Source organism: Branchiostoma belcheri, unplaced genomic scaffold (genome assembly GCF_001625305.1).
Source record: "Branchiostoma belcheri isolate BF01 breed outbred unplaced genomic scaffold, Haploidv18h27 scaffold2, whole genome shotgun sequence".
NCBI classification, from domain to species: domain Eukaryota; kingdom Metazoa; phylum Chordata; class Leptocardii; order Amphioxiformes; family Branchiostomatidae; genus Branchiostoma; species Branchiostoma belcheri.
Window position 1 is genome coordinate 4,704,401 of NW_017803490.1, and position 15,682 is coordinate 4,720,082.

The 15,682-nt window shown below is 43.8% G+C and overlaps 2 protein-coding genes and 1 pseudogene across 2 annotated transcripts; 1 reads left to right on the top strand and 2 right to left on the bottom strand.

Annotated features, from left to right (window-relative positions):
- Nucleotides 1-2,063: 2,063 nt before the first annotated feature.
- Nucleotides 2,064-4,895, top strand: LOC109468414 (annotated as a pseudogene).
- A 365-nt stretch (nucleotides 4,896-5,260) lies between these two features.
- LOC109468415 lies at nucleotides 5,261-9,128 on the bottom strand. Its single transcript, XM_019766664.1, has 3 exons — nucleotides 8,705-9,128; nucleotides 6,231-7,576; nucleotides 5,261-5,443 (listed from the first exon to the last, which is right to left on the bottom strand). Exons 1-3 carry the CDS (start codon nucleotides 9,126-9,128, stop codon nucleotides 5,261-5,263), a joined length of 1,953 nt encoding a protein of 650 aa, XP_019622223.1.
- A 1,218-nt stretch (nucleotides 9,129-10,346) lies between these two features.
- Nucleotides 10,347-13,768, bottom strand: LOC109468589 (monocarboxylate transporter 13-like). Its single transcript, XM_019766895.1, has 4 exons — nucleotides 13,549-13,768; nucleotides 12,676-12,819; nucleotides 11,376-12,191; nucleotides 10,347-10,849 (listed from the first exon to the last, which is right to left on the bottom strand). Exons 1-4 carry the CDS (start codon nucleotides 13,766-13,768, stop codon nucleotides 10,623-10,625), a joined length of 1,407 nt encoding a protein of 468 aa, XP_019622454.1. The 3' UTR covers nucleotides 10,347-10,622.
- Between the last annotated feature and the right edge of the window lie 1,914 nt (nucleotides 13,769-15,682).

The window sequence follows — 15,682 nt, forward strand, 5'->3', positions numbered from 1 at the left end:
GAGAGAGAGAGAGAAAGTCTTCTAGCACAAGTGGCTGAGTGGACAATGCAATGGGTTTTAACCGAGCAGCCATACCAAATAAAATGAACGACAACAAGACTTAACATACAGTTAAGTTGCTAAAAATCTATGTTGATTAATAAAACCAGTGACATACGATGCCTACAGTTATAATCGTGTTATACAGTATGTAACGAGTAGTACAGTGTATGTTTTGTCAGCTTTTGTGGGAAACAAAAATATGTTTTGTGATTTCTCTCCAAGTTAGTGAAATTGTGAGCCTTATCTATATCATTATATTGTATATCTATATTGTATTTGGAGAATTCCTATTGAATAATATGAATAGTGAGCACAAGAATCCTTATATGCAGAGCCAGTTCAAAATAAAAGAATGCAAATTCTAAGCTATTTCTGTCTATTGTATTTTATGCTGTAGTCTTTATGTTAACATAGATTATACCACTTTCAGTATCAAGGACAGGTATGTTCACATGTGTGTGGATGGTGTTCAGCACCAGGGACAGGGACACCAACACGTGTGAATGGTGTTAAGTACCAACGTCAGACACATTTACCTGTGTGTGTATGGACTTCAGCACCAAGGACAGGCATGTACACTTGTGTGTGGATGGTGTTCAGCACCAAGGACAGACATGTTTTACTGAGTACTCGAGTGTGGATAGTGTTCAGTACCAAGGACAGGCATGTTCACTTGTGTGTGGATGGTGTTCAGCACCAAGGACAGACATGTTTTACTGAGTACTCGAGTGTGGATAGTGTTCAGTACCAAGGACAGGCATGTTCACCTGTGTGTGGATGGTGTTCAGCACCAAGGACAGGCATGTTCATTTGTGTGTGGTTGGTGTTCAGCACCAAGGACAGGCATGCTTACTTGAGTGGATGGTGTTCAGCACCAAGGACAGGCATGTTCATTTGTACTTGTATAGTGGCTATTTACATATGCAAATAAAGGCAACCTATATATTATGTAATGCTTTTAAATCCAATCGTTGTAAAACGTTTTATATGAAATATTTCGAGTACATGTGAAGTATTAGCAGTAAAGGTGAGATGGGCCGCCTGAAAATCGTATGAAACACGACCGAAAATCGTGCAAAACAAGCGGAACTGGCCGTATTTAGCGGAGTTAATTACTGAGACCGGAAGTGTGGTCGTATGAATGGTAATCTTCCGGTATAGCTGTACAGAGGAACGACGTAGGGTTTAAAGGCACCCTGTGCAACTGCAAGGTGGTAAAATATTCTGGATGAGGAAATCTGTGTGTATTCACATATCTTCACGGTTACAGGGAACAGTATCTACAATGCGGTCCCAAACGTACAAGAATGTTATACACACATAATGTTGTCAAGTAAAGAAAAACAGCAGTAACATGGAGTAGTAGCTACAATGCGGTCCCAAACGTACAAGAGTGTAATATGTACATAATATGCCCCGAAGGAAGGTGACAGACGGTCACCCAATCGTCAACAAACCTCTTGGTTGGTTATCCTTGCTCACAAGGTCATGTGTTGACCTTTGACCTTACTTTCTAAAAGCTCTACACTACAGGCCAGTTTGGTAAATGGCCTCCCTCGTCTCGTCCTTTGGTTATTAAAGGTGAGGTAAGCATATTTGTGTTATGCATTTTCTTTCATAATTGAAACTGGCATTACCAATGATATGTCTGCTTAAAATCTCATTGGTAAAGCCTAGTCATATATAAACACAAACACTAGCCCGTGTGTGTCGACATACAATGTACGTACATGTATGCATTAACTGCATTGACCTTTGTACTCTACCTTACATGTGAGGTCAGTTAAAATTTCTTGTTGGTTGTTTCTGACATAACTAAAGGGGCAGATAGAAACGTCGAAGGTGTTAATCAACATTTGAGCTGACAAAGAAACAGTTTTCAAAATCTCACAGTTGCTTGAGTAACAGTTTCCCGTGTAAGTAGTACATGTGCCAATGTTTGGGGTTCTTTGTTGGTGCTACCTTGTTGTATGCAATTGAATGGTTTCGGACTCCTTGAATGTGTCTTTATACAACCAGGCATGTCAGTGAAGAAGCATCCCCACCCCCGCCCCGTAGACCCGCCTGACGGGGGCTGGGGCTGGGTGGTGGCCCTGGCAGGCTCCATGGTGACCGCCGGGACGTTCGGCATCAGCCGGTCTCTGGGAGTGTTCTTCGTGCTCTGGAGAGAACAGTTCGACGCTACTGCCGCGGAGGTCGCTTTGGTACCGTCCATGTTGACGGGAATTGCGTATTTATCAGGTAACTTAAATATCATAGTATATGTATGTATTTATCATCAATATATAGCGTGTTTTGTATCCAGAGCCATGCATATCTAGTTCTACGCCTGAATTGGTTAGGGTTAGGATCAGGCACGGTATTGGATAGTCTCTGCGTACCCAATAACATAGATTTGCCTCGGGCACGGTTCTGGACACAACATAGTTACTTCTGGGCACGGAAGTATTGTTTGGGGTGGGTTGTTGGTTTGTGTGTATGCGTACAGTATATGTTTGTTCAGTCAGAGTACGTTGACAGCACGTTGGTGCAGATTTATGGGAGGTCAAAGGTCATCGTTTCTTTTCCCAGCACCCATAGCGAGTGGTCTGGGCCGGAAGTTTATTTGAATGTTTGTTTTCCCAGCACCCATAGCGAGTGGTCTGGGCCGGAAGTTCGGGTTCCGTCCGGTCATCATGGCGGGAGGCGTGATGGCGGCCGCAGGGTTCTGTCTCAGCCGGTTTGCCACTCACATCTCTCACCTCTACATCACTATCGGCTGTCTTGTAGGTGGGTCGGACAAGATTATGCACCAAACTTTACAAGGCCTAGGAGAAATCTTGCGATCTGTCCTTCTCGTTGCATCGGCCAATCAGAATCCTGTTGCTTGGAGGAAAGTAACTAGCCAATCGCCGTTTGTATACGTCAAGCAACAGTCCTGGCGTACTCGCTTGTGATTTGTTATTCTCTCTGCATGATCAGCCAATCAGAATTCCCTCCTGCTCCCGGAGGGAAAGTTACTAGCTAATCACGTCACTGCTTGCGCCAAGAATTAAATACATGTAGCTTGTAGGTTTCTCTCCAAGAACAGACCTAGCAAAAAAGCTCAACCCCAACTCTTAAGCTTTTCGCAAATTGCAAAACATCCAAGCTGCAGCAAAGTTTAAGCAAAGTTATGACGTAATTTCCGTCTTATCAGAAAAGTTATAACGTCAATTTCCTTTGTTTTGTTCAGGGCTTGGGGCCTCTCTAAGCTTCACCAACATGGTAATCTGCGTGGGAAGATATTTCACCACAAAAAGACTCAAAGCCAACAGCATGATGACTCTGGGAGGAACCCTGGGTGCCTTCGCATTCCCACCACTCTTGCAACTACTGATAGATGAATACGGGACGAAAGGAGCACTTCTAATCGCCGGTAGCATTGCTTGTCATATAACAGCTTTTGGAGCCCTGGTGCGACCGCTCCGCCTCAGAGGTGACGCCAAAAACACCACAGACAAGCACCCGGACAGTGGTGAATCTAGACTAGTGGGCGAACAAGGCAGGCGTACTTGTAACGCTAGGAAGTCATTCCTGTCAGCACTAGATCTCAACTTGTTGAGGGAACCATCTTTTGCAATATTCATAATCTCAACGGGGTTTCAAGCGTCGAATCTCCCAGCTACGGACATCTACCTCATTCCACGTGCGAAGGTTTTAGGCATAGAGGACTACCCTGCCGCTTTCTTATGTCCATTTTGAGCATTGTAAGTATAGTTGGGCGACTGCTCATCGGTTTGCTGCCTGAGTGGAAGAAGTTCCGACGTATTGACCAATACGCGACGGCGGAGTTGTTACTGGGAGGAATGATGATGGTGATGCCATTGGCTACGTCTTACGGTGTGATGGTGGCTTGGAGTGTCGTGTTCGGGCTGATATTTGGGGCGTTGGTCCCGCTAACGGTCACCGCAACGGCAGAACTTGTGGATACGAGCAAACTCCCAGGCGCCATGGGAATCAGAATGTTCGTGCAAGGGATTGCCTTTATAGTGGGACCGCCCATTTCAGGTAAAGAAAATGCCTATGTTTTTTTTACCTTCATTTACAGTGGTTTTCCTCTCGGTGTGTTTGTATCTGTTTGTTTGCTTGTGCGTCCGTAGCTATTTGAATACAGTAGAGTCACAGGCAGTGATGGGGAAATGATGTAACCACAGACTGACAGGAAGGTCAAATTAGAGGTTTGAGGCATTCAGAAACTCAAGAAATGCATATAATGCCATATTGGATGTGCACAGAAGCAGGGAGAAAAAAATTATAAAAAATAAAGCAGGAATACTAGGAAATAAAAATTTCTTACAGATAATAACATCATGACGTTTTTATTAACTTCTCTTCCACAGGAGCACTACGTGACGTCACAGGTAGCTATGACGGAACGTTTCTCTTCGGCGGCGCATGCGTACTCTTTGGAGGGCTGATACCGTTCGTACTGCACATGCGCGTGTTTACCCGAAAGAAAGCTGACGTCATTGATGCTGCAGACGTTGTGGACCTATCAGAACAAGATGACGTAAAACCAGGGTCTTCAGAACTGACTTGGTTTATAACAAAAGAAACGTCAATGTAGAACTGACACCGCTATGAGGAAATTGTAGTCTAAAACAGGCTTTCCTACGGGGGTGCGGAACATAGAATTGGTCCCTAGGGATCATTTTATGCTGTAGTCTTTATGTTATCATAGATATCACTTTCAGTACCAATGACAGGTATGTTCACATGTGTGTGGATGGTGTTCAGCACCAGGGACAGGGACACCAACATGTCTGTGAATGGTGTTAAGTACCAACGACAGACACATTTACCTGTGTGTGTATGGACTTCAGCACCAAGGACAGGCATGTTTAACTAAGCGTGGATAGTGTTCAGCACCAAGGACAGGCATGTTCACCTGTACTTGTATAGTGTCCATTTACATATGCAAATAAAGGCAACCTGTATATTATGTAATGTTTTTAAATCAAATCGAAAGTCAGTACTCATGAAGTTTCCATTGACAGTTATTTGTACAACTCTGATCGTCCACTTGTTTGACCAGGTCGTCTTTGACCTGTGCTGTAGAGGACGTCGGGCGTACTTCGCTTCCCGCCACTTTTAATTCTTGATCTCTTCGCCCTGTCACCCAATCCACGCTTGTCTTTTATTTCTTGTAGGTTATCTTCACCCTCCCCATGTTTTAGCTTTGTGTTAGTCTGAGATGTCAGAAACGGACATTCTGATTGGGTGACAGCTGGTTGCTTGCAATTTGTCTGAGAGGGCAGAGACAGGCATTCTGATTGGGAGACTGGTTGCTTGCAATTTGTCTGAGAGGGCTGAGACAGGCATTCTGATTGGGTGACTGGTTGCTTGCTATTTGTCTGAGAGGGCTGAGACGTCGGGCATTCTAATTGGTTGAATGGTTTATTGGTCTGATAGAGCAGAGAAGGGCTTTCTGATTGGTCAAGGGGTCGCTTAACCATTGTTTCTTCTTCATTTCCAACATTTTCAGCAAAATCTTTGTCAGTTTGTGCTGATGAATGATATAGGGCTGCTTCATTATTTCCACATGGCATCACCTTTACATCTGATGGCAGGAGTAACTGACACTCTGATTGGCCGATTGGCTGTTTGACGCAAGTTTCATCTTGGGTTGTGATGTTTTCACAGTGACCGCTGCAGTCTCTTGGTGGATTGTTTTTGTTTACTTCGATATGTTTTGGTTTTACGTCGGGTAAGTGATCTTCATGATGGAACTGGGTAACTGGTTGTTTGATAACTGTTTCCTGATGTTCAGTGGTATCTCCCTGTTGTATGATGTCCGTAATAGGCCGACTCGGAGAGACATGTCTGCAGATGCCATGCATCAGCTCCTGATGCATGACATGCGCCATTGTATGACGTCTTCTAGCCTGAGGGGAGGGAAGGTAGGCTATTGCATATGGATGGCCCATGCCGTTTTCATCTTGTCTTGTATCGTATGTCACGGCGTATGGCTGAAGCTCCGGCCCATGATCAAATTGGGAAACTGGTTGTTTGATAACTGTTTCCTGATGTTCAGTGGTATCTCCCTGTTGTATGATGTCCGTAATATGCTGACTCGGAGAGACATGTCTGCAGATGCCATGCATCAGCTCCTGATGTTCGTTGATAACTGATTGGTTGACGTATGCCACTGTATGACGTCTTGTAACCTGAGGAGAGGGAAGGTAGGCTATTGCATATGGCTGGCCCATGCCGTTTTCACCTTGTCTTGTATCGTATGTCACGGCGTATGGCTGAAGCTCTGGCCCTGGGTCGTCATCGTTGTCTACCGCACGAGAGTGTAGTTCCTGCTCTTGGTCTTCACTATTGGTCACTGCACGTGCCTGAAGCTCTGGTCCGGAGCTGTCGTGGAGGGTCATGGCTTGTGAATGTAATTCTGGACATGGTTCATCGGTCATTTCTTTGGATTGATGAGGCTTTGGCACTGATGTTTCGTGGTGTATTGAAGCTTTGGGTAGAATCTTTGGCTCTTGGTCAGCTACTTGATGTATGACAGCATGCGTCTGAAGCCCAGCATCTTCTAGTCCTACTTCTGGTTGATTGCTGGAATTGACTTCAGATGTTTGTTGACGAGAATCATCCTCTGCGAAGGCCACAGCATATGGCTCTATCGTTTCAAAATAGGCTACTGCGTATGGCGTCACAATTTCAGGAGATCCAGGGTCTTCCGTGGCTGCTTCGGCGGGTATGTAGTTCTGATGGCAGTGTTTGCAGAAGAAGAGAACAATCACTGATGCTATCACAAAGAGAAGGGGCACAAGAACTGCACAGAGCATGGTAACAAGTCTGGTCCTCTTGTCATCCAGTGTGATGATTGGATCTCGTTTGAAAAGAATGACGTAGTCCGTCTCTGTTGTCTGATTGGACACCGGTGTGCTGTTTGTGTGTGACTCATTTGTGTAGTCTTGGGTGTGGACAGTATGGTTGTACGCTTTACTCGTGTGGATCGTTTCTGTGGAGGTCTTAGCGGTAACTGTCTGCCTGCACGGCAGAGTGTTGGGGACAAGTTGAGGGCTCTCTGAGCTCGTGCTTGCCGTATCTGTCCCGTTGGAAATGTTCTCCCATTCTTTAGAACACATGGCGCCATTCTTCAGTGTGGTGACGAAGGTTCCGCTGAGGTTATCAGGTGAAACACACTGCAGAGAGCTGTGATAGCGAACCAGATCCAGGAGCGCTAGATTGCAGATGAACCACGTGAGATTTCTGTCGCAGTTCAGCTTGATTGTCAGTATTGTAAGGCGGAGGCGCGGGTTCTGGTTCAGTCGCATGATTTGCCTATCGATGGTAGTGATTGGGTTCGCGTTTAGATTCACGCTGGTTAGTGCTGTTGGCATCAGAAGCGAATCGACGGGTACGGATTTGAGGCTGTTGTGGTTCAGAGTCAGGTCTCTGAGAAGAGGTAGACCGCGGAATGCACACTGGGATAGGTACGAAATTGCGTTTTGTTGAAGTTGCAGGGTTTTCAGTTGTTCAAGCCCAATGAAAGCGTCGCATTCTGTAGACGAATAAAACAGTGACTGCATGTCATCCAATAAGTAAACAAAGTAGAGATTTCAAATTTCCGGGAAGTATCTAGATTTTTTAAAATCTATTGACACAACCAACATTCCTCGGGCCTACGGCAGGAAGTGCGTAAACCTAACTTGTTGTGATAAGCTCTAATTGGGGTGGGCTTTCCTATCAGTCTGCGGTTACAAAATCTCCCCCTCCCTTTCTACCACTCTATTGCATTCAAATACCTACGGACACCAAAAGAAATACTAGTAAACAAACAAAACGAACACACCAAAAACAAAACCTACGTACACCTAGGTGATAAAATGAAAATATGACAGTCACGAATTTAAAACCAGCAAAAGTAAAACCCTATGAGTTGTTTCATTTTTGCCTCTATTCTAACCTTCGTTATAATAACGTTAAGAATTGGTAGAGACATTGTAACTTAAGTAAGGTTCGTACAAAACATTACTCAGACTACTCCCACATCTAGAGGAAGTGGCACAGCCCAGTTGAAGAAAGGTATTTGGGCCACGAGGATTTCATACCGATATCCTAAAAGCAGTTGACCTACAATATGGTACACAAATATAATACTGTCCAGACAATTTGTAAGGAAAAAAAAGATTGTTCCATTTTTCTATACGGATCGCGATTGCATTAGGAAGGTAAACATTGTGCATTTTTCTTTTTTTGTTTTCGACTCAAACACTACTAGTGCTACAAATCTTGATGCAAGTCTCATACAAACTGCCCTTGAAAAATATTAATTAAAATACAATTTATCTCATGTTCAACCTTGAAAAGCTTGTTGAAATTATTTTCTTCATGTCCTTTTAGCATTTTTCACCTTCTACAGTTACGGCCCAATAATTGTTCAGTATCAAAAATATATATGTATATTTCTAATTACTGGGTATCACGTTTCTGTAAATGTAGTACCATACAAGCTGCTAGGTGGTCTACAATCAAAGTTCAATCAGTTGACATGTATCCACATGCAAAATATCAGAAGATATTCACACAAAATATCAAAGATCCATCCACAACTTCTCGAGTTATGCGGTCAAAACGCCAACAAACACACAAACAGCACCAGAAACATAACGATTTTTGCTCAACCTACCAAGCTCAGAGATGCGATTGTCGGCCAGAGAGAGGGTCTGTGCCCGCGCTAGACCCCGAAAAGCCCCCGGTTGTATCACCGAAACGTTCGACCGCTGAATGTTGAGCGAGAAGACACCAGAAGCGTCCGGGAAGGAGCATTCCAGAAGCGTCGGAGCACGGAGGTACTTGATGGAGATTAAGCGGGTGCCGCTGCCGAAGCCGGCGGGGAGGGTGTCCAGGCAGGCCGGGGAGTGGTACGTTCCGCCGTGCCCTGCCCAACTGCACGGAGACCCGGTCGCATGCCCAGCAGGACAGTGACAATGCTGACTCGAACTGAACGACAGGCGGACGTCAGTACGACAGCCGAGCGGACAGGTCTGAGACGCCGCGGAAAAACTGCCAAAAAGGAAAAGAAACAAAACCAAAGCCTTGCTTCGACCCATTTTGAGAAATGAATTTGAGAGATAGATACTTTTTGTTGGTCGCTGTCCTTTTTAAATGTCTTCGTATAGAATTATCTGAATATATACAAGTGTATGGTATGAATATACATTGTATATTTTATGTAATCGGTTGGCAGAAGATGGATATTTTGCTATGATTAGTCTGTTGGTTTTCCGTATGTTTTTTTTTTTCTTTTGAGGTTTTCCGGACATTATTGTCTACATCTCGGCCCTACCTGTAGGCGACACCGTCCATTTGCAGTTTTAGGTAGCATGGAAGTGTGTCTGATAACTTTGGGGACATCCAAAAAAAAAATACTAGTTAGGGTTACGTATAGCCATCATTGTCCTTGTAAAAGGAACATATACATATGTATAATCTTGCCGATTTTGTTGTCTCGAAAATGTCATTATTACGAAAGCCTAAACAGTCTACCGGTTATACGAAACAAGCAAACAGAAACGAGATTCCTATAAACCTGCACATTCTCCTGTTTAACAGTCTCCTCGCATCAAACTAAAAAAAAGAAGATCTGGACAAAACATAATTTGATTGTCCGATTGTTTGTTTCAACCTTCATTTATTTATGAGACGCTGAAATATGTCTGCAGACCTGGCCTCTTTTGGCGAGAAGGAGGCAAGGGTCAGACAAAATACAACAAAGATTACATGGTTGAAGTCATATGTCACACAATTTCCTTATTTTTTTAAAAATCTCCACCAGACTAGCGACGCGGTTTCAAAACAGTAAAAAATAACCACGAAGGCCAGAAGAGTTTGGCCACCGTAGTGTTCATTTGCCCACACAATTCCTACCGCGGACTGACTCTCCTGGCCAATTTGTTTATGTTAACCTTCACAGAAGGAAAACATATTGTTTTTGCTCAGTTTCTTCTTCCATTCCAAACGCATAAGGTCAGTGACCTGGACCAGACGGCTGTCACCATGGTAACTGGTGCTGTAGCAGACAACCTGTGGTGTTGAATTACATGATGTAGCAGGGGACTGGTTAACATGTGTTTGAGTAAGAGTGAACAGAGCAGTAATTTGTGAGGATAGATCATCTGAAGGTAAACATTATGAATTTGCGTTGTACATGTTGCCTTATTCTAGTTTACGACTGGACCTTCGTAGCCGGATGGAGGCTACAATTTCTTTCCTGTCCTTGGTACTAAACACTATCCACTCACATGTAAAGATGACTGTCCTTGGTGCTGAACACTATCCACACTTAGTTAAACATGCCTGTCCTTGGTGCTGAAGTCCATACACACACAGGTAAATGTGTCTGACGTTGGTACTTAACACCATTCACACATGTTGGTGTCCCTGTCCCTGGTGCTGAACACCATCCACACACATGTGAACATACCTGTCATTGATACTGAAAGTGGTAAAATCTATGCTTAGTCTAACATAAAGACTAGTACAGCCTAAAATGATCCTCCGTATCCTCTGGTTTAGGCTACAATTTCCTCATAGCGGTATCAGTTCTACACTGACGTTTCTTTAGTTATAAACCAAGTCAGTTCTGAAGACCCTGGTTTTACGTCATCCGGTTCTGCTAGGTCCACAACGTCTGCAGCAACAATGACGTCAGCTTTCTTTCGCGTAAACACGCGCATGCGCAGTAAGAACGGCATCAGTCCCCCAAAGAGTACGCATGCGCCGCCCAAGAGAAACGTTCCGTCATAGCTACCTGTGACGTCACGTAGTGCTCCTGTAGAAGAGGAGTTGATAAGATGATACATGTTATTCTCTGTAAAAAAAAATTATTTTATTTCCTAATACTAATGCTCCACAAGGTATAGCTCTAGACAACTACCTTTTATCATGTAGATTTTAGTTATTTTATACTACGTTTCATTGTTCTTTTATGTTTGTAATTTGCAATTAGCCCCCCGGGCACGAATTTGCAATGAACTTCTTCTATGAAAAAATAATACTCCACTGCCGCGCACATGCTTTCGTCTGAGTTTCTGAATTCCTCCACTGCACAATTCATTCATTTCTTCCCAGCCTCCAATTTGACCTTCCTGTCAGTCTGCGGTTACATCATTCCCCTTCCTATGTCTCCACTATATTGAAATAACTTCGGACACACATATATATATATATAATATTGACCATGGTAAAATCCTAATTGATAACTGCCCTACGGACACAGACAAGCAATTAGCAAAATAGAAAAACAAAACCGCCGTACACCGAGGTAAAAAAAAAACATAGTAGTTTTCATTCGTTACCTGAAACGGGAGGTCCCACTAGAGTAGCGATCCCTTGCACGAACAATCTGATTCCCATGGCTTCTGGCAGTTTGCTCGTTTCCACCAGGTCCGCGGTAGTAGTGACAGTTAGCGGGACATACCCCCCAGATAGCAGCCCAAAAACAACACTCCAAGCGACCATGCCTTCATATGACGTAGCTAGTGGCATCACCATCATCATTCCTCCTGTTAGCACCCCTACCGTCGCGTATTGGTCAATACGTCGGAAGTTCTTCCACTCAGGCAACAGACCAATCAGCATGCGACCAACCAAATCTACAATGCCTAATATGGACATAAGGAAAGCGGCTGGGTAGTCCTCTATGCCTAAAAGCTTCGCGCGCGGGACGAGATAGATGCTTGTAGCTTGGCGATTGGACGCTAGAAAACCGGTTGAGATTACGAATATTGCAAAAGATGGTTCCCTCAACAAGTTGAGATCTAGTGCTGACAGGAATGACTTCCTAGCGTTACAAGTACGCCTGCCTTGTTCGCCCACTAGTCCAGATTCACCACTGTCCGGTTGCTTGTCTGTGGTGTTTTTGGCGTCACCTCTGAGGCGGAGCGGCCGCACTAATGCTCCACAAGCTGTGGTATGAAAAGCAATGCTACCGGCGATTAGAAGTGCTCCTTTCGTCCCGTATTCATCTATTAGGAACTGGAACAGAGGAGGGAACGCGAAGGCTCCCAGGCTTCCTCCCAGAGTCATCAAACTGTTGGCTTTGAGTCTTTTTGTGGTGAAATATCTTCCCACGCAGATTAGAAGGTTGGTCAGGCTTAGAGAGCTTCCGAGCCCTGAACAAAAGAAAAGAAAATCAACGTCATACTCATAGCTTTTCTGACAAGACATCAGAGTGTGCAGTTTGGCTGTTTGTGGCAAGCTTAAAGATCTATATAGTTTGTGTTTGATTGGCTAGTAACTTTCCCTCAGGCAACAGGAGGGGCATTCTGATTGGCTGATCATGTAGCGAGAATGACAAATCACAAGCGAGTACGCCAGGACCGTTGTTCGACGTATCATAGTGTGACAAACGGGGATTGGCTAGTACCTTTCCCTCCAGCAAGGAGGAGATTCTGATTGGCTTATCATGCAGCGAAAAGGACAGATCGCAGGCTGGTAATACACAAGAATCCCAGCATAAAGCATGCGTAAATGTTGTTCAGAGTGCGACAAATGAATCTTTACGTAGGATTTCTTACGCCAGTACCAATGCCTAGCGGTGGGTCTTGCACGAGAGGATACACTATCTAGTTTGATGCATAATCTTGTCCGACTTACCTACAAGACAGCCGATAGTGATGTAGAGGTGAGAGATGTGAGTGGCAAACCGGCTGAGACAGAACCCTGCGGCCGCCATCACGCCTCCCGCCATGATGACCGGACGGAACCCGAACTTCCGGCCCAGACCACTCGCTATGGGTGCTGGGAAAAGAGACAGACAGTTAAATATTTATCGATAACGAACAACCTCGCACCATCAATGAGTGGAATGAACTTGAGCCCAGTGTGGTGGAGGCGAAGTCCATCTCCCAATTCAAAGCAGAACTGGGAGGGGCTTCACTGCATTGAGCTGCCCCCTGTACTTTGTACATATGTAAATATGTGTACTATACTAACATCACTAATTTTCACTTGTCCTGTTCTTGCACTTGGCCACGTCTACCCCTATCCTACCCTTTGTTTGCTCACAGTTATTGAAGTTTGCACACAGTTACTTATTAACTATAAAATTTGTGCAGCTGCTAGTAATCCTGTATATTGAAGGCTAAGCAGTAAGGAAGATGATGATGATGATGATAATGCACCGTCCCTGATCCATACTCTGACTGGGCACGCGGTCCTGGATACATACACATGCTATATAAAGATAATACATGCGTATTTATGTTTACCGAAGGAAAACATATTGTTTTTACGGTAACCTATGACCTGACCAATGACATGATTTGTTGACGTCTGTCACCATGGTGACTGGTGTTGGGTTACATAATGTTGCAATTTCATGGTCTGCTCTGCTCCTGTCATCATATACTAGTAGTACATGTATGTGAGTTTGAGTAAGAATTAACAGAGCAGACCATGTCCGAAGGTAACATTTTGCAGTTGCTTTGCAAACGTTACTTCTCTAGTTCATGATAATTCAATTGTTACCTGTTAAATGCGTCATTCCCATCAGCATGGACTGAACCAAAGCGACCTCCGCGGCAGTAGCGTCGAACTGTTCTCTCCAGAGCACGAAGAACACTCCCAGAGACCGGCTGATGCCGAACGTCCCGGCGGTCACCATGGAGCCTGCCAGGGCCACCACCCAGCCCCAGCCCCCGTCAGGCGGGTCTACGGGCCGGGGGTGGGGCTGCTCCTTCACTAACATTCCTGGACGTATAAAGACACAAGAAGGCTGAGAAAACTATTCAATTGCACAGCAAGAACCAACAAAGAACCCCAAACATTAGCATGAAAGTTCATCTGAGTTGGTAAATTACATTATGAAAAACTTAACCTTTTCTCCAACTCAAAATCTGACTCACCAGACATTGTCACCAGTTTTTCATAACTCCAAACATTGGCACACTGGAAAACTGTTACTCAAGCAAATGTGACATTTTGAAAACTGTTTCTTTGCGGGGGTGGGGATGCTTCTTCACTAACATGCCTCTGTATAGTGGGGATAAAACACGTGCGATGTTAATTTCGGTGTTATTAACTATCGATGTTATCGATCCTGTAATTTTTCGCCGATAACGTGAACAATGTCGACCTGAAAAACGATTTTTGAGGCCGTAAACTTTACTCAAGCCTACGAACGACACAATAAGGCTGAGATAAATTCAATTACATTCAGCAAGCAACCCCAAACTATGCAATGGTACATTTATTGCCTGGGTTTGAAATATATTTTGAAACCATACTTTTTCCTTAGTTACACCTACGCAAGAAAAATAGACAAACCTAAACGTCGGTTCAATTTTTATCTTCGAATTCTGTCTGCCCCTTAAGTAGAAGAGAACCACCATGACTTGCAACAAAAGTTTAACCTACTTTACACGGTCAATACAGTCAATGCACAATGCTTGCTTCTATGTAGTTACATCGTATGGCATACACGGGAAAATGTTTGAGTTATCTATGACGATATGACTTTAAAAAGAAGGTTTTCGGGAGACGTACATGTATCTTTTGTGGTGATTGTTTTTAGCTACGAAAAAAAGCCACCATATAACACAAATAAGCTCACCTCTCATAGCCCAGACGACGAGACGAGAAGACTTTTGACCAAGCTGGTCTGTAGGGATTTCAGACAAGTAGACTAGTGATATAATTAAGGACAAAGGTCGAGGCATGACGTAACACTGTAAACCAGGCTGAACAAGTGTTTTATTCATGTATTCAAGAAGTGCAGAAAGTGACAATACTGCGCAAGCCTGAATTACTACTTGACCTTCAATGTCTGTCAAAGTCAATGACTAAAAAATGCACCTCTGAACTCTATTTCCCGTCTCCTCATTCTGCGGTTACATCATTCCCCCCTCACTTACTAAGGAAACACAGGTACGGGTGTCGAAAACAAAACCTCCATCTACGCAGGTAAATGTGATGCGTTATCTTACACTATAGCATTTCGTGTTCTCTTTTTAACCTCCTGTGCAGGCTCCAGGGCGAGTGGGAATTAAATTTGATACAGTGTTTTGAAGGTTTTTAACGCGGTCTTTAAATAGCCGGCCATTCTACAACCAGCCGCGAGAGAAGGTTCCATTCCGTGGGTAGCCTGCACAGGAGGCTATTCTCTTTTCAGGTTTGATCAAAGCCAAACTTTACCATTATGTCCATATACATATATAGGTACATTTGTAACTAGCAAATCGACTGAGGTGTCCGCTGTCTGCGTTGCTGTACATGTCGTCCTAACTTGTACCACTGATCTGGTACAAAACGTCCTGTAGGACAGATAGACGAAAAAGAAGGATAAAACATGGAAACTTGAAATTCTGTCTGCTATTCTTGCTTCTGTTATTCTTATTTCTGGATAAATTAATGCCTCAACATGACGTTTGATCGACCTGTCACATGTAACCAATTTCCTTCATTTACAAGTGTTGGCTTCAAATTCAAAACAAATGTTTGATAACTGGGTAAAAAAAAACTCTTTCTAGTTTGTACATGGTGTAGACAGGAACATTAAATATTAACAACTGAATCCACAAATTATTTTCTCACAACGTAGGGCAACGCAATATATGACAATATGATTTTACACGCCTCTGTAGCTGAACATATTTAAACTAAA